Raw genomic sequence first — 24,907 nt, 5'->3', positions numbered from 1 at the left:
CTCCAAACTCCATGGGTCCTGGGCTTAGTGGCCATGGGATGTGGGCAGGGTGGCCTTGCCAGCTAGCTAGGCAGTTAGTTGCAGCTGTGTGTAGGTCCCCAGGAGCCTTCCCACTGTCCTCCCCACCCCGAGGGAGCCACAACTCAGGGAAGCAGTGGCCTAGAGGGACACCTGCCAGACACACCTGGCAACATATTTCAGCCGTTCCATCATCGGCACACATGTAGTGAAGATTGAAAGAACAGGAAGAAAGATGAGCTGGAAGAAAGGCGACCGTTTCACTCCCAGCTGGACTGAGGCAGCGGGGTGGTGTACCAGTTGAGGGAGGCTGGGGCTGCTATAACCAGCCAGGACACACCTTCCTCTCACTCGTCATACATGCTTTCATGCAAAAGAGACTCTAGGCTCTAAAATCACAGCTGTTACAGAATAATGCCCAGGAAACTTAAGAGTCAAACACTGTACCCTAAACTGGCATTTTAAAACTAAAGTCTTAGACAAGAAGACCCTGTGCTGGGAATGGCACACCTCATTAGGTTGGTGAAAGTCTTGTTAACAGGGAGGTGTCCTGTGTGTGCGTAGCATGAGTGTGAGTATGGGAAGATCAGCAGTCCCTTGCCTCCGAAAGTGCCAATCCTGAATGAGTCCAATGGGACCACCTAGGAGAAGGATGCAGCTGTAGGGGAGCAATTCACGCTACTCTCCCTGGCGGCTACCAGCCCCAATGCTGTAGATGCTCTCTTGTGTGTGCACACCACACACACACACACACACACACACACACACAGAGAGAGAGAGAGAGAGAGAGAGAGAGAGAGAGAGAGAGAGAGAGCGCTTTATATTTAATATACCTTAAATGGCTGGGCATTTCCAAACCTCCCCATGACTCACACACCCTCCCATCTGATATTCCTGAGTTATTTCTTACTAAAACCTATATTCCATCCTGGTCACCCTGGACACAGGTCTACAGCCCTCCAGGGCCATGATCCCCAACTCTTACTTGTTAGCAGTCTCCCTGTCTTGCACTTCACAGGCCTGACCATTCTGCTTCCCAGCACGAGGGTTCTAAACCCTTCCTCTTGGTTTCCTTGCCCGGGGAAATCTAAAGTCCCGCCTCTGTCTCCCTGCCCTGCCATTTATTTATCAGTTAGAGCCAGCTGGGGGCAGGGACCCTCAGTGTCTCACCCTCAGGATTCTTGTGCAATTTGGGAACCCATAATGCAAGCATTAAACCAAATCCACAACAGAAGGATTTCCCATTTTACCTGGGCAGAGTACGACCTGGCATTGGCTTGGCAAGGGCATAGGTGTGTGTCTGAAGAGGGGTGATCAAGATAACTCTTCTTCCTTCAACACACACACACCACACACAAGAGAGCATCTACAGCATTGGGGCTAGTAGCCGCCAGGGAGAGTAGAATGAATTGCTTCACTACAGCTACATCCTTCTCCTAGGTGGCCCCATTGGACTCATCCAGGATTGGCACTTTCGGAGGCAAGGGACTGCTGATCTTCCCATACTCACACAGTCTCATATTCATCTGCTGACACTCACATGCACACACGGACTCACATATGGTCTTTCACACACTCATACAAACACACTCACAAATAAAAATGCTTTCACATATCCATGCTCTTACAGCCCCACAGACATATACATAGACACCTGCTCACATAGGCATGTTCACGTGCACATGTATACACATGCAGACATACAAGTGCGCGTACATACACACACATCCTCCCCAACACATCTCACACACACACACACACACACACACACACACACACACACACACACACACATATACACAGAGGCAGTCTTATCCAGGACAGCCACTGCCACCTAGTGGTATCCCTGAGCCTTTGCTAGGATGATAGACTCTTCCTGGGTGTGATCAGGTGCCTTCACTGACAGCCAGCACAGAGGATTAGAACAGCAGTGGGGTGGGGATGCTGCAGCTGATGTGGGTGCATCCTGGCCAACGTGTGACCCAGCTGCCCTCTGAGGGTGCTGCTCTGCTTGGGGACTTTACAGGGCTACAACTCTTGGTCACCCCTGCAGCTAGGTTTATAGTAGGTGCTGTTTGACTAATCCTTTGATGCCGTGTTTTGTTTTTTTTTTTGTCCCTCCCAGGTCGGGTTCCCTCCAGGTGTGGTGAACATTGTGCCAGGCTTTGGGCCCACTGTGGGAGCAGCAATTTCCTCCCATCCGCAGATCAACAAGATAGCCTTCACCGGCTCCACAGAGGTAAGCCCTCTTTGTGAGCTGTTGGCAGAGGTAACAACTGTTGAGACCCACCGACATTTCCTTGAGAAGCTCAAATACTATTTGCTTCTCTTTTTCTAAACCTATTGGTAAACTATTAGAAAAAATTTCCAGTTCCCAAACTAAAGAAATAGCTAATAGAGTTTGGAATCCTTAGGAAAAATATAACTGAGAGATAAGATAAAATGAAAATGCAAAACATCCATATAACAAACAACATCATTAAAACCAAAAGATGATAAATAAGCTGGGAGAAAAGCAGTTGTACAGCACATAGCTCTCCAAATGTTTATATATCCTTCATATGTGAAGAGTACTGACAAATCAATTTTTTAAAAAAGAAGACAAGCAAAATGCTACCTACCCTAGTCCTGCCATTCCTTTTGGCAGCCAGGGTGAGCATCCTTAGAGAGTCCAGTAAGAATTGGACTCTAGCCTACAATCATCATTCCCTCGCATTGTATTAAATAGGTCCTGGCAATGTGGACACAGCTTAAAGTCTCAGAGTCTGCCTTGGTCTCCCAGGTCTTTCCCAGCTCTGAGGTTCTTGGTACCTGGCTAGACTTGTTGACAGGATGAGTCAGGAGGCACACTAGGCCAGCCCTGTATCCATCTGTGTACTCAGGTCCCAGAGAGACTGTCAGGGTCCTGTGGCACCACGTCAGCTACCGATTCCCATTCCTCCTCCCAAGGTGGGCTCAGTCTTTAAAGGATTCAAGAGAACAGGTCACATGTCATCTTTGGTGTTTCCCTGACTTGACAGTCCTCTCAAGCCAGCACCACCTTCATATCGGGCTGGCAGAGTCTCAGCTGTGACTAGCAGGAATGCCAGGTCACCCGGCATGGTGCCCCACTGCAGTGGCCAACCTGGTGAACCAAGGCTGCGTGACAGTGTGATACATCAGGCCTGGGGTGCATCACTGAGGCAGGTGACCAGGGTGCCCAAAACATGCCTGCACACGCTCACCACATCTAAGAGTTGACAGAGCCTAATTGTTGCCCTGAAGGTTGGAAAGCTGGTCAGAGAAGCCGCCTCCCGGAGCAACCTGAAGAGGGTCACACTGGAGCTAGGAGGCAAGAACCCGTGCATCGTGTGTGCCGACGCTGACTGTGAGTCACTGGGGCTGTGGGTCTCTCCTCAGCTCCCGGTGTGCATTCAGGACCCATTCAAACAGAATGGGATGCCTTCCTCATGGGATGGGCCTGCCATTGTCCCCCACAGGCCCAGGCCTGTAGAGGCCAGGCCTGCAGAACATCCCTACTGAGCTGTGCAAGTATGTGGCTTACGGGTACTGCAGGGTCTGCACCTAAGTTCACCTTCCTGCCCCTAAGGAGATAGAGGAGCTTATAGGCTGCGGGGAGTCTGTACACAGGGTCCAGTCTCTCCTACAGGGCCCCTTCTGGGCTGGGGAAGGAAGAGGCAGGCTCCCCACTCTGGGTGTCCATTTTTCTATCTTCAAACCACTGAGGCTGCAGTCTTCTTGGGCTCTTGAAAGAGTTGAAGTATTTCTTCTTTGTCTTGGGCCTCGCAGCCTTGCTGACCCTTCAAAACACAAAACAAAAACATGCTCTGGGTGTCACTCCCATGTGGTTCTTCCCTGGCAGAGCCACCTGCGCAGCGGCTGGGCGCAACTTGTGTCTTGCCAGAGCTGGGTGACACAGTATTAAAGCGTGTGTATGTTATTGTTGGCTCTTGTGTCCAGAAGAGGGCAGGAAGGACCACGGTGAGCATTCATCCGTCTGATCACTGGGTCACCTACCGAAAGGTGTGTCTCCTCGAGACCTCAGAGCACCTATGCCTTAGAAAACAGCCTCCCCCTCTGTCCGCTTGTGCCAGAAATCCCTGCCGCAGAGAACAGAGGCATCCATTCCACGCTCAGATAAGACTGGAATGGCAAATAGCCCTGAGAAACGATAACATGGATACCATGTCTCACTAAGATGTGAAGGACTGGTTCCTTTCCCCAAAGCTGACTTGCGGTGGGAGAGACGAGTGAGGAAGAACTAACTCTTCTTCCCAGGGAGGCTGTGGAGAGGGACTGCCTGTCTCTGGCCTGAGCAATGTTGCTCTCGGAGTCACTGGAACAATTTTGTATGTAGCCCTCCTGTGACTCACATTTAGGGTCCCAATCTCCCTTCCCAAAGAGCCAGTCCTGTTTTGTGTCGCCCCCACCTTCACTGATGAGGGGAACCCTATGTAGGGGCTGGTTTTCCAGGGTCATGAAAACAGAGCCTGCTCCCCTTTTTTTTTTCCCTCCGGCCTCCTCCTCCAGGGAGTGCCATTCTCCCAAATTAAATCCTGACATAATGTTCAGGGTGACATGTAATACTCTGCCACTTCACTCATCCTTCCTGGTTCCCATCAGGGACCAGAAAATTAACTGATGTCTTCAGGAGGGGCCACGCTAACCTGGCCCCTGGCCCAAATGCAGGGGTGGGGCACAGGGAGGTCTGGGATCCTTGTGAGACTGTCCTGTTCCGACCCTGGTGAGATACAGCCCCTCTAGGGACAGGAAAGCTGGGGTGGGGGACTTCTATGGACAATTAAACTGGAAAGTGCTCCCACTGGACACTCATTAGCACATTAAAGGCACTGAGAGAGCCCGTAGTCTCCAGACTTTCTTAACTCAGACTTGGTGAATCTAAAAGCCTTCTTCCCATCCTCTCCTTTGGGAAGCGCCAAGAAAGAAAAATTAGTTTCTGAAATGCAAGTCATCTGGACCCTGTTTTCTTGTGGGGGTAATTAGAGTTGCAGCTGTCAGGCCTGTTGTAACAACTTAATCGCTTCCTCTTGCCTCCCCCGACCCACCCCCAGTGGACTTGGCCGTGGAGTGTGCTCACCAGGGAGTGTTCTTCAACCAAGGCCAGTGCTGCACAGCGGCCTCCAGGGTGTTTGTGGAAGAGCAGGTCTACGGGGAGTTTGTGAGAAGGAGTGTGGAGTTCGCCAAGAAGAGGCCGGTTGGAGACCCCTTCGATGCCAAAACGGAGCAGGGGCCTCAGGTAACCCACCAACAGACATGTCCCCTTGTGTGGTGCTCCTGCAGGGACTGAGCTAGGCAGAAGCATGGTCACAGACAGGATTCCCCCTCCAAGGAAAAAAGAACTAGCTTGTGCTGTCCACTCAAAGCTTTTCTTTAGAAGCTGATAGAACTGTTTCTGTAAGGAAATAAAGCGCTATCCTCGGGAATCAGGGAGGAGCCAGTGCATCCTGGGCATGAGGCTATCTGTATCTGGCAGCCTTCTTGATATGGTGACCTTCAAAGCCTGGGGATAGAGAGAGTTCCCTGAACCCTGCTGAAGAGGGGGGGCAGGCAGGGCAATGACTGACAAGCTTGACTCAGGGGCCTGCAAGGTCACATGCATTACAGTGTGAAGTGACCCTCAGTAAGCAGAGGGTAGAGAGACTCTAGGGACTGGGCAGTGGGAACAGGTTTCTGCAAGCCTGGTTTGGGAATGTGAATAGCTCCAACGAGGAAGTTTGTAAAACGCACGTGTCCACTGCGGCAGAGAATGGTGGCAACTCTGTTTTTGCCAGACTCGTGCTTAGCCCTCAGGTTTCCAATCATATCAATGACTTACTCCCTGCTGTCTATCCCAGAGGCACACTGAATTGGCACCAAATGTTTACACAGGATACTTCTGAGCCCAAAGGAGGCTTTGTGGCTTTGTTCCTTCCAGCCCTTAGTTTTCTCATCTGGGAAATGGGAGTAAATGGAGGATATAGCATCACCGGGAAGAACTTGGCAAAGGCAGATGCCCCGACTGGCAACTCTCTGACCTAGAAGATGCACATCCCCATGTAATTTCAGGGCATCCTTGTCTGTTTTGCTTAGCTATTCTATGTGGATGCTGACTGGACAAGAAATGGAGAATTTTCTGGCCAAGGCGAGACCAACCTTAACTCCAACCCATGTGCTCTGTGGCTCTGGTGTCACGTGTCCCTGGTGGGGAAGCTGTGTGCATTCCTCATGCCCAGCCTCAACCACAAATTCTACAGTCCGGTCACAGGGTAGTCCATGGTCTCCGTGCAAACATAGCCACAAACCAGTACTGAATCCACAAATTGCAGCATTGAGCTGGAATAGGTGGGAAACGTTTTCTCCTGACGGTTCTCTCCTTTTCTCCCCAAATCTCTGGTGTGACATGTACGGGGAGTTGGTCAGGGAGAGTCTGCCTGTCCACCCCACCTGGGCTCTCTGTGCACAGTCCCTGTGGAGCTCATTCACACTGTCTAACCGGACACTAGTTAGGATCCTGTGAATGTTCTTGCCCCTCCACAGACCTGTAAGGTTTTGCTCTGCAAGGCTGTCCAGCTGCCTAAACACTCCTGTGTGTCTCAGGCCTGTGGAAGAGCCTGCTGACCTAGATTGGGGGCCGGGGCTGGAGACAGCTTGCTGGAACATTCCATCATCTTTTGGGTTAACTTGGCAGCCAAGCAAGGAAGCCACCTGGCCTGCTCAGGATCCGGAGGCGTCCTCTGCAGAGGTCCTGTGGGGGCCATCTTTTCTCACTTCTGGTGCTGTGCCCTGCCCTGTCATTTCCCTTCCTGCCAGATCTTCCTTCCTGTACTGTAGGCACCAGCTGACATTTCACGGATGGCTATTAGATTTAAACAACGTGTTTATGAGGGCTCATGGAGGAAGGAGTGGAGCATGGGTGTGTAGGGGTTCTGACAGGGACCCACACTGCCTGCAGAACAGATGGAGTCTGCTGGTAGAACTTAGTTCCAGCCAGCCAAGACCTGAGGCCTGATGAAGTTCCACCAATGAGCTATGTTGGCCCCCCTAGGAGGAGAGAGAGGTTTTGTTACATAAGGACTCCCCCCCCCCCCGCACATTTAAAAAAATGCTTTTAAGTGACATTTATTTATTTAGTTTGTATGTGTATACATTTGTGTATGGGAGGAGGGGTACACACGCCGCAGCAAGGATATGAAGGCCAGAAACCGCCTACTTCTTCTATGTGGATCTTTGTTGGGCCCAGGATTCAGCTCAAGTTATCAGTCTTGACAACCAACACCGTTATTCACTAAGCGCCTCGCCAGCCCATCTGGAACTTTTGAACCAAGATGTGGTTCACCTGGAGAAAGGCAGAGATGGCTGGGAACTGGATGTGTTTGGGTTTCTTTCATTACTTTTTGTAGGTATGTAAGCATATCGCTCTAGACTCTAACCATGTACAAAGGACTACAGTGAAGGGGCTCACTATCCCACCCCCACCCATTCTCACCTCTTCCCCCATCGGGGCTCCCATGTGGCCTTTATTCCTGGGGTACCCCTCCAGGATTTCCTTGCAAATGTGATTCTGTGCTTGGATTTCCTCTCCATCTCTGTGTGCAAGAGATTATGTTGGCTTCACCATTTGATTCTTTATTGTTTCTTAAGAAGAATCTCTAAGAACTTTCTGGACCTGAAATGGGTTTATTTACTTTTTGCTCTTTTTCTGTCAGTGTGTATTTGTGGTACATGCATGTGTGTTTGTTCATGTGTGTGTGCAGCCATGTGCACATAGGTGTGTGCATATATTGTATGTTTGTCTGGAGGCCAGGGTCAAGGTCAGGTTTTTCCTCTGTTGATATCCACCCTATTCTTTTTTATTTTATTTTATTTATTTATTTGGTTTTTCGAGACAGGGTTTCTCTGTATAGCCCTGGCTGTCCTGGAATGCACTCTGTAGACCAGGCTGGCCTCGAACTCAGAAATGCTCCTGCCTCTGCCTCCCAAGTGCTGAGATTAAAGGCGTGTGCCACCACACCCAGCTCACCCTATTCTTGAGACAGGATCTATCACTGAACCTGGAATGCGCTGAGTAGGTGAGGCTAGCCGACCAACAAGCCTCAGGGAGCATTTGTCTCCACCTTCCCAGTGCTGGGATTATAGGTGTGGGTCACTATGTCCAGCTCCCCTGCCCCTGCCCCCATGGATGCCAGAGAGCCCAAGTCCTCAACGTTTTACTCACTGAGCCATTTCTCCAGTCCTGGGTTTGTTTGTTTGTTGTTTTGGGTTTTTTTTTTCTCCTATTTAATGTTTCTGGAATGAAATCAAGCTTCCTATCTGGATGTCTCAGTAACCTTTGTTGCTTAAATTCTGTCTCTCTCAGCCTGGGACAGAAGGAGCTGTCTGTCACCCCAGTCACAATAGGGGAATATGTATTTGAGGAAGAAGACAGGAAGGTCATCTTCCCTGTTGAGCCATCCCCAGAAGGGGTGGCCTTTTGGTATCTGGATAGATACTGTGTCCCCCAACTGGGTGTTAATCTGTGGTGTGTGGCCTAGGGCACCTTCTAGCCAAGGAGACAGCAGAAGGTGGAACTTTTCTGATCAGTTTGTTTCCCTCCAGCCAAGAAGCAGTACCCAGACCCTACCATGAAGCTCAGTCCACTGTTCCCAGGGGTTTTGAGTCCTTAACCTACCCCGATCTGTGGTGCGCAGTAAGCAGGGCAGAGTTGTCAGGCAAATATGACACCACTAGACTTGAATTTCGGACAAACTGAAGACACCTTAGCTTAAGTATATCTCGAATAGCTGTTTGGCATTTCCTTAGACTAAAAGCCACCGCATGTTGTGTTTCTGATAGTTACATTGAGCTGGGGATCCTGTGTTTACTTGTTAAATCCGGTAATGGAAGCAGAATGCTGAGGCTTGAGAGAATGCAATCATTCCCCAATCGGCTTCACCCTAACCCTTACCTCACAGCATAAGGAGGGGAACCAGACTTGAGTAAGGCCTCAAAATGGAGCTGAGGATGGACGGCCTCCCTGTGGCCCTGGTGTTCCAAAGAGCGTGTCTGTGCAGGAGAGGGCTCTCTACCCACAGGGCTCTCTGTTAGCTGATCTAAGACTTGACAAGAACACAGAACAGAGGAGGGCCTGCTGATGGTGCTGAGGGCCATTGAAAACACAAGACCACAGTCCCCTCCTGGAAGAAAGTAGTTATAATTCCCTTCTGTGTCTTGCAGATCGACCAAAAGCAGTTTGACAAAATCCTCGAGCTGATCGAGAGCGGGAAGAAGGAAGGGGCCAAGCTAGAATGTGGGGGGTCGGCCATGGAGGACAGAGGCTTGTTCATCAAACCCACGGTCTTCTCAGACGTTACGGACAACATGAGGATCGCCAAAGAGGAGGTAGGCACGGCTACAGCCAAGACTGAGCTCCCGGGAGTCCTCCAAAGAATTCTGAGGCTCCGGGGACTCTCAGAAGAATTCACAGGGCACACAGTCTCATTGCTGGGTGGCTCTGTTGTCGCCTGGGGTTCTGGTGCTCCTGGTGAACCCCAAAGCCTGCAGCAGCCACAGTTACCCCAGTCCTGTTTCCATCCTTGCTTATGGTCACTGGGCAGCCGCAGCCCAGTTCCTTCCGCACAGTTACACGCACAGCCCAGCCCTGACATCTCTGAGCCTTTCCGGTATGACAAGGCACCAAACTATGGATTCAGGAACAATGGCCACTTTCTACTCCTTAGACCGTCCTTAAACAAGTATCCCTGTGAGGCCTAGCTATAATTCTCATTGATTTTTTTTTTTCTACCACATTTGTTCTTATGAATGACAGGGATTAAGCAGCCCCCCATGAAGGTCTCGCTTGTAATTCCTTTGTTAGACACGTGGCAGCTGTTCCTGCACAGAATGAGTAAGGAGGGCCCAGTCCAGCAGTTTTCAACCTGTGGATTGAACCCTCACTGGGGGTGGGGAGGAAGAGGGAGTCAGACGATACTGAGACCCTCCAAAACCAGATATTTACATTGTGATTCATAACAGTAGCAAAATTGCAGTTATGATATAGCAACGAAAGCAATTTCATGGTTGGGGGTCGCCACAACATTAGGAACTGTATTAAAGGGTTGTGGCATTAGGAAGGTTGAGATCCACTGGCCTACACCTTCTGGAGCATGTGAGGGGGGTGGATATGGGCTATCCTGTGAGGGGACCTGATAGTTTCTCCTTGAGATGCTGAAAGGCCTCTCACCTCTCTGTGGAGATGCAGAGCTCAGGTCTCTATGTACTTCTTTTTAAAAGTATTTTGTTGCTGGGCGTGGTGGCGCATGCCTTTAATCCCAGCACTTGGGAGGCAGAGGCAGGCGGATTTCTGAGTTTGAGGCCAGCCTGGTCTACAGAGTGAGTTCCAGGACAGCCAAGGCTACACAGAGAAACCCTGTCTTGAAAAACCAAAAGAAAAGTATTTTGTTGTTGTTGCTGTTTTGTACACTTCTTGATGACATGTTCCCAAGGAAGCGGAGAAGCCATTTCCAGAGGCTGTGCACTGTCCTGGCATGTAATCCCACCTGCTGCTGAATCACACGCAAGCTCCCTTCAGACTCTCCTCTAAATGGGCAAACTTGTAGCTTCTCTCTGCCGTTCTTTGCTGGGTGACTATTGTGTCAATCTGTCCCCTGGGACTCACTATAGAAATAGTTCAAGTATCTTCCTTAAGTGACAGAAAAAGACCCCAGGAATGAGCTGGGCATGGTGACACACTCCTTTAGTCCCAACGGCATTCAGGAGGTGGAGGCAGACAGAGCTCTGAGTTTGAGTCTAGCCTGGTCTATAAGAGAGTTCCAGGGCAGGCAGGACTGTTACAGAGAGAAATCGTGTCTCAAACAAAACAAACAAAGCAAAACAAAACAAGCAAACAAAAAGACAAAGAAAGAAAACCCCACCAGGAAAGCAGCATTTATCCACTTGTGAACACCCTTCCAGAGAACTTTCCAGAAAGCTAGTCAATGCTTTCCTTTGGTACACCCTGCTGTATATGAGTCTTCCCCGAGATCCAAGGCTGAAGTGTTCTCAGAAACACTGCTGGCACGAAGGGGACATAAATACAGTGTATATTTCGGATTATCTTTCAGTTTTTGTTCCGTCTGAATCCCCTATTCAAATTTCAGCTGTCACACGGTTATAGAGGTCTCTGGGGTTCTTTTTCTTGGGGGGAGGGGCTCTCAGACTGTGGGAAGCCATAAAAGCTTGGTGCAGTTTAGGGCACCCAGTCCCATTCTCACTCACGTATCTTCCTCCTTGCAATTGATCACAGATTTTCGGACCAGTGCAGCCGATACTGAAGTTCAAAAACCTGGAGGAGGTGATCAAAAGAGCAAATAGCACTGACTATGGGCTCACAGCAGCAGTGTTCACCAAAAACCTGGACAAAGCCCTGAAGCTGGCTGCCGCGCTCGAGTCGGGGACAGTCTGGTGAGCCGAGCATGCACACTCAGCTTACTAGTTTCACTCTCCCAGTTTCATCAACAGAGGTTATGTGATGTGCTCTCACTGTTAAGGGTTCTGTTGATCGCCCTCTGAAATGGATACCCTGTGGCCTGAAGTCTTGCATGTTTCACATGAAGAAATCAAGGTCTAAAAATGAGATGGAGTGACTGGTCCAGCATTACACAGCTAGTGCTGTTGACTCTCAGTGTTTAACTGCAGAGGAGTCATTCCTTGCTGAGAGACCCAACTCAATGGCTACTCAAGTGCTTTGTATGTGCAGGTAGCTTAGGCACATCTTCCAGATGGCTGGGTGGCTTGTATTATCCTTCTGTCTGTCCATCTATCCATCTATCTATCTATCTATCTATCTATCTATCTATCTATCTATCTATCTATCTATCTATCTCATTATCTAGCCATCCATCCATCCATCCATCCACCCACCCATCCAGCCAGGCAGGCATCTGTCCATCCATCCATCCATCCATCCATCCATCCATCCATCCATCCATCCACCCATCCATCCATCCATCCACCCACCCATCCAGCCAGCCAGGCATCTGTCTGTCCATCCATCCATCCACCCATCCATCTATCCATCCATCCATCCACCCACCCACCCACCCACCCATCCAGCCAACCAGTCAGCCAGCTATCCGCCAGCCAACCATCTACCCATCCACCCATCCACCCTTCCATCCATTCATCCATTGATATATCTATCCCATGCTGGCACTCTGACCCAGGACCTGGAACATGCTAGAAAAGCATTTTACCACCAAGACACACCCCATCTTCTCCTGCATACACCTACATGTTTTGCAACACCTAATACAATGCTGTGTTGATATTTGTTGTACAACATTGCTTAAGGATTAGTGGCAAGAGAAAAAAATAATTCTGCACAAAAACCTTGGGTTTGAAGTTGGTTGAATTTGAGGGTGTAGAGCCTGTGGTTATCATGGGTCACTGGACATAGCCGAGAAGGCTCCAAAGCCTGGAACCTTGACACACTGTGTCACACCACCTCTCTGATTTTGTCTCTGGTGGATTCTAAAGTCCACACATAACAAGCTGCAAGGTATGGACATGTATCCCTTCTCACTGATAATTCTGCAGATGCCCATCTTCTGGATGGATCAGATGAGACTGAAAGAGGTTGAACAAGCTTAGAGTCACACAGTCTAGGAAGCAGAGCTCTGAGGTCAGACCTGCATCATTCCATCCGCTAAGTCATCCCCTATCTCTCCTCCTTAGTTATAGTCCAGTTGTAATTTCTGGCAGGACAGACAGACAGCAAGGGGAAGGAGCACACAAGGGTGTGCTGTGCTCAAGCTATTGAAGTACATCAGGCATCATGATGTTGCAGGGTCTTAAGATACAGGGGAGTGTTCTCCAGGTAACCCAGGCATCTTTCGTTCTTGCTCTAGGATCAACTGCTACAATGCGTTCTACGCACAGGCTCCATTTGGTGGCTTCAAAATGTCTGGGAATGGCAGAGAACTGTAAGTATTTCTGAACTCTCGTTGTCCCCTCTGCCATGAAGGCTGGTGGTCCCTCAATGGAGGCTTCTCCAGATCTCGCCCTTCTTCCCTCCCTCCTTCCCATCCTTGCTTTTTTCTAAGCCCTACAACCAACCTGTAGCCTCAACTTCCTCTCTTGCCCAGTGCCATCACCCTAGGGACATTCTTCGGTTCTTAGGTCTAGGCTAGCAGGATGAAGATGTGGCCATCGACACTCTTATGACACACATCTATCTCTACTTTGGGTAGAAAAAACAGACTGGCTCAAGTCAGGCCCTGAATCTGCCTAGCTTTGCTTTCAGAGCCTGGTACAGGCTTTGGGGACATAGATGGGTGACTCTGTTTCTTCTTGGATGCTCTTTAGGGGGCTGTGTTGCCCCTCCATGACCTCTGCAGTACTTTCTGAGCCTGAACAAGTTCCCCTGTACCTTCCCTACCTGTTCTCTGGTGATTCAAGGACGCACCATCTTACCTCTGGCCCAGGCTCAAAGTTGGGTAGAGTGTCCCTGGGTGAAGATGCCGGGGTCCCTAGCTGCACCCTGTCTCCATTTGCCCTTACTGAGGTCCTGGGTTTTATTAGCCAGTGTGGATAAACATATTAGTAGGCTCAGTGTTCCTGGGAAGCCATCTGTGACAACACCCTAAGGCTGTTCTTGGACATTTCTGAGCGGCATGTTCTCCCTTTTGTTTAAACAGTTTGTGTCATTTATATACAAATGCACTGCCTTCTACATAGTCAAAACAGATTCTGGATACCTCTCGGCCTGGGCTTTAGTGGGGATGCACAACAGCTCTACTGATAGATTCTTAAGTATGTGGTGGTGGAGAGGGCCTGCCTTCTACTGGTTTTTGACTAATCTATTTGGAGTGGGGGGGGGGGGTCCCTTATTCCACTTCAGTTCTGTTCAGGTCATGACACAGGCCCAGGAGTCACCTGCACATGTGAGCAGAAAGCACAGAATGTTCTTTGGACCCTCCTTGTCCCTACAACGGACCTGCACATAATTATGTCTTGATTCTTGGCCATAAAGACCCGTGGCAGGAGCTCAGTGGTGCTCTCTTGCCAGCCTGATGTGTCTGCCATTTTGGAGCCTCTGCTTTGCAAAGCCTGGCAGTCGAGGATGAGAAGGCAGGGCCAGGGTCGTCTGATTTCCCTCCTCCAATGGCATCAATACAGCTGGTGCTGGCATTGGCTGAGCACAGACTCTGTGAGAGCCCCTGAGTCATGTGTGGCCACATGGAGATGGTCCATGAGAGGAGATAACAGCTCTCACAGGAAGACACAGATTCAGGAGGTTGGGAGGTCATGAGAGTAGGGCTGGAGAAATGGCTCAGCCATTGAAGGCTAGGCTTACAACAAAAGAGACAAGAGTTAAAATCAATTCTGGTTCCTTGGCCTTGGGTAGCCCAGGACTTGATAGACAGATCACTTGTGACTTTTTTTTTTTTTTTTAAGTTTTGTTTTGGGGGATTTTGTTTTGTTTTAGTACTGGGACTTGAACTTAGGTCATCCAGCATGCCAGGCAAAGTTCTCTGCCACTGAGCTAACCCCTGTCCCAGGAGTCATCATTGTAAGCCTCTCCAACAAAGCCACCAGAGCTCATGTAGTCATTTGTCTCCTCTGGTCTTCTGTCTTCAGCCAGGCACGCTGGGAGGGCTAAGGAACTCATACCCCTCACAGCCTTCCTTCCGGAGGGCGCACCAGTCCCCTAAGTGCAGATGACTGGAAGGACACAGAGTGACCAGAAGGCATGTGGGGACGCCTGCTGCCCGGCTTCCCCTAGCACCACTGAGGATTTACCACATGGCTTTCTTACCTGGGCCCCTCTTATCCCTGGGTGGGGCCTGTAGTTCCTGTGCCGGCCACAGACTGGCTTGATAAGCACACAGACCTCAGTCATGTTTCATACTGACAGCTGCTCTGGGGGACTTTCTTGAATGTCTGGGTTTTGTTTTGGTTTTTTGGATCTTGGACATATATTTTCCCAAAGTGTTTTCTTTCTTTCTTTCTTTCTTTTTAATGATGTATTTTAAAATCATTTGTTAGGAGCCTAAAAATCTGCCTTGAAAAATAATTTCTATTCTCAGTTGTTTCAAATTAATGTCTCCCTGTTGCAACAAGTTCCCCTTTTTTATACTGGAGCACCATATGGTGGATTCCATGGTTTTCCCCACATTGGTTACTGGGGGCCGGGCTGGTTACTGGCTGCACACCCATCAGCCACTCCAGGATGTGTTTCTGGGCTGGTCTTGGACAGAGCCTAAAAACTCTGTTCCTCTTGGTGCTCTGCTTCCTATTTCTTTGATTTGCACTGTAACTAAGGTGTACAGCATCCAAGCCAGGGAACAAAACCTCATCTGGAAGAGCTGCGTCGAGGTCAGGCCATCCTCCTTGGTTCTCAGTCCCACTTGTTAGACGGCCCTCTGCTCATTCGTTTCGTTCGATTGCTCAATGGTTCACATAGCAATTATTTGGTTTGTTTTTGTTTGTCTAAAGTCAAAATAATATTAGATTTAAAAATGATGGTTAAAAAAAATGAATGGTGGAAACAAAAATAAACCTAAAACCAAAGCTACTGGGAAATGCACTTGCTCTGGCCCATCTTGCGTTGCTCCTCAGACTTGACCCTGGCCTCCCATCAGGCTCTATATTTCCCAGCTGGGTCTCTGAAGACCCAGTAGCTGGCAACAGTTTGTCCAAGGCCATATCCACAGAGGACCCTGTAGGCAGGAGGAGACTGTAGCCCTACAGTTTCACTAAGGAAGTGATCTTTGGTCTCTTGGCGATTTTCTTCTTGCAAGTATTTGCTGAGCATCTTTACTGCTCCGAGCTTGGTGTTAGGTCCCAAGCGTTTGTCAGGGAACTGTTTCCATTCCTATCCATCCTTGTCCCCATCGATGGGGGGGGGGTGTTTATTGGAAGGAAGGCTGAGCTCCTAGATGGCTTTGGTGGCTGAGGTAGAAAGGACTGGGTGAGAGGTTGGAGGAAGACAGCAGGAATCCGAACCAGAACAACAGATGAGGAAATAGAAGAAGGGGGAACCTACACCCTGTTTCTTGCAATATTGCTGACACTTCTGAACGAGGTCACCTCGAGCTACTTTGGGAAGAGTCCCATCCCTTTTCTTTGCTAGATTGATAGATCACTAACACTTAGAGTTTTTGCAAAGCAACACTACTTTCTCAATTTGAAAGTTTATGGTGTGTTCTCTATGGATACGCATACATCCATTCATCCTTTTCTGTTTACTAATGTGAAAGCAAGCTACTTTTTGTCCTAAGGATGGGCGTTGGATACCTCCCAGTCTTTTAGTGAAAGTCTCCTCAAATGGACCTTAGTATTATTTCCAGAAGATTTTATCATTACCAACCCTGTTTATATACTTCTTTGTGTGTAAATATTTATGCACTTAGGGTGATGGTTTTCAGGGTAAATTCCCAGAATTCAGTGCTCGGCCACATGAAAGCGATCCTGTCTCTGTGTGGGTTCTCAATTCTTCCTATATGTGAGATGTTGAGGGTCCCTTTCACACCTACTGAAATTTTCATCTCTTTTTCTGCAAACATGAGTATGTCCTTTGAGGAATTTTTCCATTTGGTTGTTTGTGTTTCTCCTTGTCGCTTTGAAAGAAAGAACGCTCAATACGCTGATAAAAACAAAACAAAACATTACATCTTCTTAATGGTGACACTGCTTATCCAGCACAGATTGAGTGTCCTGTGTGAACTCTCTGCAGTTGATATAACTGAAAAGGCGTGCTGGCACTCCCATGGTGCAGCTCAAACAGTCCCAAGGATGCCAATTGTCTTACTTTGGGTTTTATTGTTGTGAACAGACACTATGAGCAAGGCAACTCCTATAAAGGACAACATTTCATGGGAGCTGGCTTACAGTTTCAGAGGTTCCGTCCATTATCATCATGGCGGGAAACATGGCAGTGTGAAGGCAGACATGGTTCTAGAGCAGAAGGTATGAGTTCTACATCTTGGTCTGAAAGCAGCCAAGAGGAGACTCTCCTGCACTGGACAGAGCTTGAGCATGAGGCCTCAAAGCCTACCTACACAGTGACACACTTCCTCCAGCAAGGCCACACTGGGTAACAGTGCCACTTGCCATGGGACAAGCATATTCAAACCACCCATCTGAGTCCTCATGGCTCTTATCCCTAAACAGGCATCAGGACCACCCAAGAAAATTTACTGAACACAAATGCCTTGACTTCCCCAAGGAAGTTGAGGATACTATATTGGTTTCTTTGGTGCTGCTAAATCAGTGTTGTAGATGATATAGCATGGGATGTCATATTCTGTTGGGTAGATGCAGCTCTCTCTGGACATAGATGGAGGTGTCAGCTAGCCTGTGTCCTCTTTAGAGGCTCTGAGGATTGATTTCCTGGCTTTGCCAAGCCCCCAGAGGCTTACTTCCTGCTTGGCTGATGGCTTCCTCCATCCTCCCAACCAGCCCAGTGGTACCTTTCTGTGTCTTGCCTCAGCTCTGCTCAGCTTTTCTTCAGCTGTTAGGAAATGCTGAGCCTCCCAAATGGACCAGACAACTCTTTCTTTTCTTTCTTTCTTTCTTTCTTTCTTTCTTTCTTTCTTTCTTTCTTTCTTTCTTTCTTTCTTTCTTTCTTTCTTTCTTTCTTTCTTTCTGCTCTCCTCTCCTCTCCTCTCCTCTCCTCTCCTCTCCTCTCCTCTCCCCCCCCCCCCCCCCCCCTCTCTCTCTCTCTCTCTCTCTCTCTCTCTCTCTCTCTCTCTCTCTCTCCCTCCCTCCCTCCCTTCCTTCCTTTCTTTCAAGTCAATTGATTAGCTGCAAGAATTCCATCTCCAGCATCAGGTCTCCCTTGCTATATAACATAATTTGTACCCTAGGACAGGGAAGTAGGGTGTGGACACCTTTTAGTATTTTGCCTACCACAGTAGGCCTGGGTGAGGCCCCACAACCTGCGTTTCTAAAATGTTCTGAAGTAAAGCTGGTGATGCTGGGCTTACCCACAGGGCTTCAGGTCTCAGGGATGATATGGGACTGTGGCTGAAGAGGACATCTCATTACCTTTTCTGTTGAAAAACCAGAATCCATTGTTTTGTTTGTTTGTTTGTTTTTTTGTTTTTTTTCTGCAAGCTCTAAGAGTGTGCTATGGTGAATAGTGTCCAAGATGTCTCTGGGTTCTGGTGGTCTACTCCATTGGTGGTCTATGATGCGTAGGAAAGATCCTGGCCCCTTTAAGATGTAAGGGAAGTAAATATTCCAAAGATGCTGAGAGTCATCACCTCCATGTCTTTCTCCTATGCTAATATCTGCTCCCTTTCCCCTGCATTCTGACCCAGCTCCTCTTGCAGCTGTTCCTGTCAGAGCCAGATGTCCCTGTGGTTCCCTGGCCACCTCCTCAAGTTTGGACATCACCTTTTCTGTCTCTTCAAAGAGTAAAAAAAAATCACCACTTGACACTTGCGTAGTCAGTGCAGTTCTCACGCCCCAGATCCCCTGCCCCCACCCCCGTTCAGTGCACAGGCCTCTTCCGTAGCCACCTCCCTGACACACAGAGAGAACTTGTGTTCTTTTGCTTTCTTCTCTCATTGGTCCAAAAGCAGATCCCCAGTTCTTTTACCCTCACCAAAAGCATCACACCCAGGAACTTAGCATTTAAAGGCACATTTCCAGTTCCTGACACCTACTAAGTGCATTGTACAGCCTACTGCCTTTACTATGTCCAGGCACCACGCTGTCCTGTAACAGGAACCCCAACACTCAAGCTGCCCCACAGGATGTTCGGGCTTTAGAGGAGGTTTCCCAGGACTGTGAACTGACAGCGCGAACTGTCCCCCCCCCCTTTTCTGTCATCACAGGGGAGAGTATGCTCTGGCTGAATATACAGAAGTGAAAACTGTCACCATCAAACTCGAGGAGAAGAACCCCTGAAGGATGGACTGGCTTCTTCCTCAAAAACTGGACAGCTGACTGTGGCAACCCCAGCTGGCCACGAGCAGAAAGCAGGGTGACAGCGCCCAGCTTCCTAGGACCCTCTCTTCTGGACACTCGATCTACTGGGGTGCCATGGTTTTGACTTTCCTCACACTCACACGCATGCTTTATGGACCAAACTGTGGGCGGCCGGATAGGATGTGGGAAACTGCAGGCCTGCCTGGGGAGGAACTCTCTCATCCAGCTCTGACTTTGCCTTTAGACTAAGCGCAGGACACCTCAAAGACATCCAGCGCTCTCAACTATGAGACAGTCACTGGAGCGTCCCATGGTTCATTTTAATGCTTTTTGACCCCAGGAGGGTTAGGGAATGAGCTCACTGAGTGTTCTGTGAGCAAATCTGGTCTTGGTGGTCTCCTTGGGGGTCATCTGTGCGCACAACAAGCCCCTCTTCATTCTGAGGGGGAAAGTGGGATTATTCACAAACAAAGGATTAGTGTTGAGGTGAAGGGAGGATTTCAGGGACCCAGTTTGGGGAGCTTAGGGAAGCTGCCATGGAAAGGCCCCAGAATCCTTTGGGGTGCAGGGGTGCGGGTCCTAAGGGTTGCATATGGGCACTGACTGTGGGATTCTCCTTGAAAACAATCCTGATTTTGGAATGACCAAATCAACATCCCAAAGAATTTGCCCTACAGTTATGAGATGGTCTTCCATGACATAGGCCCATCTTAGGCAGTGAACATGTCACCTTTGCCACTGAGGGCTCATGTTAGAACTACCATGGCAGAGCAAACTCTGGGCAACGAAGCTTCACATTTGACCCTCAGAGCCACCATTCACTTTTACAAATACCCATTTCTACCACATTTAATAACGGGCACGCCCACTTTCTTTTTCTCTTCTTCAGCTCCATTACCTGTTTTAGATCAGTGAAGTTCATGCCAGCAAGAAATAGCTGCCACTGCATGGCTCTGTAGTCTTCAAAATCCCATCTGGGCTTTCATTTATGATTGGTTAACAAGTAACACCTGGATCCCACAGGGGACCTGACCATCCACCAAGTGACCTGGGTACCTCAGTCATGTTAAAACATTTTTTTCCTTTCCTCTTTAATGTATGCATATGATGTGCAATTCCATGTTTGCACTTGGAAAATTAAAATGGTTCCCATAAAGCTTTAAGGATAGAACCAAACTCTTTGGTTTGACTGCTATTTGGGTACTTTTACTGTCAGTAAACATGCATCTGCCTAATTGGCTGTGATGCCTACATTTGAGGATTAAAGTTGGGCTGAGCAAGAGTGAGAATTAAGCCTTCTATCTGAACCAGTGTGTGGTAGAGAATGTGGGGCGTGAATCGGCTCTCAGCCCTGTCGGAGACAAGCAATATTCCATTCGCCTTCTTTCCTCCCTCAGCACGTATACTACCGTAACTAGTTAAATCAGGATTTGGCCTCAGACACTGAATTTTCAGTATCTCCATAACTCTAGGCACTACCCTTCACCATAGTACACTAGAGGGTTGCTATTCTTCCACTGTACAATAATGCCTTTAATATGAAATGTTACATTATTTATAATTGGTATCATTAATGTATCTTTTTATAGCTGTAAGTACACAGAGGTAGTATATTTAACCTTCTGTAATATACTGTACTTAGAAATGAAAATCTATATAATGTTAGATTTCACTTCTTTTAAGGTTTACCCCTGTGGTATGGTTTTTAAATCGATTGGATTGGGGATTTTGATCTTAACTTCAGATTGTGTTCAGCGATGGAAGAATAAAGTTGGACATTGAGAAACATTAAATTTTTTTTTCATTGAAGGACTAACCCCATTTGAATTCTGTGGCAGACCCTTCTCTTTCTGAGACTTTTGTGCAATGTGGCTTTTGATAAGGCAATGGCAAAAATGAAATCACACTCCTCCAGTTGGGCACACACAGGGCTCTTCTTGACGGTAACGACCATTTCTATAATCTTGCATGGGGAAGAGCCCTGTGGCTCACAGGTAACGTGTAAGGTGCTTTCTGTGTTGCCTAAGTTCCTTTTAATCACAAAACAACAATGGCAGGTGCAGAAAATGAGGATTTGGGAAAATGCCTTGTCCCCAAATAGTGACCGCATGTCTATTTTTATGACTTTGTCTATGATGATCTAAGGCTCTAGACTTATTGGCTGAAGTTCTTAAGGCTTCTAATTGCCAAGAGACATCAGTTACTGGGTTATGACCTGACATTGATGCCGCAGCAGAAACCTTGTGTAGGTCTGAACGGATCAAGCTGTGAACTCAGCATCGCAAGCCCAGGCCCCTGACAGATGTGAAAACATCACCCCCTTAGAAAATGGTGCAGAGGTTGGACCAGAGCTTTCTCACTGCTCACCTGTGCATGTGTTGCTGTATTTATGAGCACTTCATATCTGATCCAAATGTGAGCATAGGATGATATTAAAATGACACCTTCTATTGTCTGATTAATTAGAACACACCTGCCTGAACAGAACCACTCTAGACACATGTGTGAGTGTATGAGTGAGTGTGAGTGTGTGTGAGTGTGTGTGAGTGTGAGTGTGTGTGTGTGTGTGTAAGGGTGTGTGTGTAAGGGTGTGTGTGTAAGTCTGTACAGGTGCAATTGTATGTACTTGCTTGGCCACATTCTCTCAAAGAAGACATTATGGGATGCTCTAGCTTCAGCTCTTGGTGGGTGCCTACTTTCTAATGTCTACTAGAACCCTTGTCGCCGACTGTGATTGTAGGTGGAGACTGGGGGAGGGTCTTTAAATCGTGGTTGGGGCAGAGCATCAGACAAAAGTGAGCATTTGACTGAATAAAATCAAGTTCCAGAAGACAAAAGGAACAGTTAGCCTCCACAGTGTCATGCTCATTCAGGGAGGTGGGTGGCTGATCTACCTCTGACCACTGTGTATCAGAGGACCCCTTTGTAGACAGGGTCATTCCAACCTCAGACTGAAAGTCAGGGTGGGATATGAGCAAACCCAAGAAGAGCACGGGTTTGCAGGAATGAAAAAGAAGCGAGAAGGAACTTTAACTGCTCTGTAATAGTCTCCTTTGCAAACTTGTGATTAAAACACGCCTACTAAGTACAGTTGAATACTATGTGTCATCTCAAAAAAAGGTCATATATGTGTTGAATATTCCAGATGTTTGTTTGTTTTACATTCAGCACTTTCCTAACCTATTTCTAAGCTTGTTTAAAGTGGAAATTTTCTTGCCACAGTAAGTATTGGCAACCCAAGTCCCCTTAGCGTTGGTCCTGGCTCTAGACATGGACTTCCTTTTGGTAACGCTAGGTGGCAGTGATGTATGTATGCCCTGAAGGCGCCACCAAGCCAGGCTCATTCAAACTGCTGACGCCTTGCCTTGCAAATTATTAGGGACTTTTCCGTAGCAGTCATGCTGCTGGCCTTGCTAATTGGTCTGAGGACCTCGGTGGCGAGGGCAGGATTGCCGAACTCCATCTACATTTTTGGAACGGTGTTGGGTGGAGGGAAAGAAGAGCGAACATAGGAGAGCCGCGAGGTAGTCCCCTTGCCAACTAGGGATACAAACTCTAACTTTAAACAAACACTTGAGGTGTTCCCAAAAATATCTCAGGCGGCCCATGGCTTCTCAAATTCTGTGACCTGGCAGTGAGGCGGTCTATCCATGGTCTTTGCACATGGTCTCCGGAATATTCGTTGTTACCTTACCGGTAAGAAGCACTTCGGTACAGTACTGATTTTCTACCAAGGGTTATCTTTTCTGGGGGAAAATTGGAGCAGAATCCGAAGCTTGCCTGCTGAGTGTATAGCCGTGTTTGGTTATTAACGTCAGTGGAATCAACTGACAACATTCCACCTCAATACCACAAGCAGCCAGTCAGGGTGGCATGCGCCTGTAATGCCAGCTACTCCGGAGTTCGAAAATCGAAAAATGTTCATCAACTAGTAATATCTTTGCAAACGTCCATAATTAAGTTAGCGAACTCGTGTGGTGAAGAAGCGCAGTTTACAAAACATCAACTTTTAAAAATGTAGTTTCTGTACCGCGCACACATTAATATTCTCGCCCTTTTAATATTTACAGCCAGAGTATATAGACAGCAGACAAGATAAAAATTAATCTGTTACTCGAGCGGGGTAGGAAAGGCACAACCTTGTCACTGTTGCCTGTCCGCAGGGAAGACAGCAAAGCATTCAAATTTGGAGAGGACGCCACAAAGTCTCAAGACCCAAGCGTCTACCGAGGCACAAGAGCAGCGAGCTTGGTCACCGACATCTTGCAGCTAGGGAAACCGAGGCAGGCCATCTAGGGGACCCTGTCCCTATCTGGGGAGGTCGGTGGCGGCCGACCCTCTGGCACTGCCCCGCTTCCGCGCCACCCGCCCTCTCCGCCCGCCAGGCGGCCGCAGGATTGAGGAAGTGCGTCTGGCCCCCGGCAGCCAGAGCACTGCAGGGCAGAGTACGGTAGGACCCGCAGGCCCCGGCCCTCTGAAGTAGCCGATCCGCGGCTCCCAGACCCCGCCGTCGCAGGTAAGTACTACTCCGACCCGCGCCCTGTCCGAGGACCCGAGCGAAGCCCGCACCCCTAGATCCAAGCTTTGCCCGCGCCACCCTGTCCGGCGCCCGAGTCCCCGCGTGCAACCGTAGTTGCCTGCTTTGCGCCCTGCGCCTCGCCCCGCAACCCCTCTCCCCATCTCAGCACCCCATACCCCGGGCGACCGCGTGCTCCGGACCCCGGCCTGTGTCCGGGACACGCAGGTCACAGCTCCGGTGGGCGTCTGGATCTCGAGCTGACCGGGGTCTCTTCGCTACCTCTCTGGGCTGAGCAGCGACCCTCGTCCCTTGAAGGGTTAAGCGAGTGTGGTGCTGGAACCCGGGAGCTGGATGACGCCCGAAAACCAGCCCGGGATCGGAGCGGGGCGGGGGCGGGGAGCCGAGTTCAGAAACAAAAGTAGGAAACACCAGGGCGGCTACAAAGTTCTTTTGCGTTTGAAAAAAGAAAAAGAAAAAGAAAAAAAAGCCTGACTTTTAACTTGGGAGTGGGGGTGGGGGTCTAAGCGTGGGTGCGCGTGGGAGTGCATGGGCGCGAGTGGCGGGAGGCAAAAGCCGAGCTAGGCTCTCACCACGCAGGGCAGCCCGGTGGTGTGGGATGGTCCGCTCCACGCCTGGGTCACATCACTTTGCCTACTGGCTCTGTTGCTTGAGCCAGCGGCCATTCTTAATTGATGAGGCCAAGAATTCCTGAAGGGTAAGGGGCAGTAAGAAAAACAGCAGTGGAGCGACTCTAGGGATGGCTGGCAGCCAGTTCAGCCTGGCTTTTAAGAGTTTGAGGCCATTAAGTTTTTCTCTTGCATGATGCTCATCCCTGCACAAACCAGAACAGGATAAACGGCGTCTTAAGGGCCATGCTCTTAGCAAATTCTCGCCAAATAACCTATTTTTGATGAGTTGCTCACTCACACTCTCATAGCACCATCAAAGGACCTATGATTTGTACCTTTTGAAAAACTTTAGCATTAAATTCTTTCTGTGATTTGGTTTTCATTGTCCTTGCTCCTGTTCCAGAAGAATATAGCATGCCAACACCTAATTTGTCCTTAGAGAGGCTTTTAGAGCCAGCCAAACCTTTCCTTTCTCCACACCTCCAACAGACTTTACATCTCCTTAATAGCTTGGGTATAATTACTGTAACTAAATAAATAAACCGGCTAAGGAGATGGCTCAGTATGCAAAACACTTGCTGGTCACGTGTGAGGATCTGAATTCTGATTCAGAATCTACATAAAACCAGCTAAGATAAAGGTGTAATCCCAGCATGGCCCTACTTCAAGATGGGAGATTCCCTGCAAGCTCACTGGTTAGCTAGCTTGGTGTAGGTAACCGTGAAGAAGAGGCCTTCTCAAACATGGTGCAAAGCAAAGACCAACAGCAGATCATCTGATGGTCTCAACACACACACACACACACACACACACACACACACACACA

At 48.7% G+C, this 24,907-nt stretch overlaps 2 protein-coding genes across 3 annotated transcripts in view; both read left to right on the top strand.

The window, feature by feature from the left end:
- The window catches only part of Aldh1a3 (aldehyde dehydrogenase 1 family member A3), a 37,071-nt gene extending 16,352 nt beyond the window's left edge, over positions 1 to 20,719 (top strand). Inside the window, exons 7-13 of the mRNA XM_021191206.2 lie at positions 2,144 to 2,257; positions 3,283 to 3,385; positions 5,091 to 5,275; positions 9,232 to 9,396; positions 11,300 to 11,457; positions 12,903 to 12,977; positions 18,840 to 20,719. Of these exons, the coding sequence (XP_021046865.1) occupies positions 2,144 to 2,257; positions 3,283 to 3,385; positions 5,091 to 5,275; positions 9,232 to 9,396; positions 11,300 to 11,457; positions 12,903 to 12,977; positions 18,840 to 18,912 (873 nt within the window). The 3' untranslated portion in view covers positions 18,913 to 20,719. The remainder of the gene's footprint in view (positions 1 to 2,143; positions 2,258 to 3,282; positions 3,386 to 5,090; positions 5,276 to 9,231; positions 9,397 to 11,299; positions 11,458 to 12,902; positions 12,978 to 18,839) is intronic.
- A 2,608-nt stretch (positions 20,720 to 23,327) lies between these two features.
- The window catches only part of Lrrk1 (leucine rich repeat kinase 1), a 131,913-nt gene continuing 130,333 nt past the window's right edge, over positions 23,328 to 24,907 (top strand). The window contains exon 1 of one of the 2 annotated variants that reach the window (XM_021205384.1): positions 23,328 to 23,449. The gene's annotated coding sequence lies outside the window, so the exon portion shown is untranslated. The remainder of the gene's footprint in view (positions 23,450 to 24,907) is intronic. The other variant, XM_029540805.1, reaches the window with a different exon arrangement.

Source organism: Mus pahari, chromosome 1 (assembly GCF_900095145.1).
Source record: "Mus pahari chromosome 1, PAHARI_EIJ_v1.1, whole genome shotgun sequence".
Classification (NCBI taxonomy): domain Eukaryota; kingdom Metazoa; phylum Chordata; class Mammalia; order Rodentia; family Muridae; genus Mus; species Mus pahari.
This window is presented reverse-complemented; position numbering and strand designations above follow the sequence as displayed.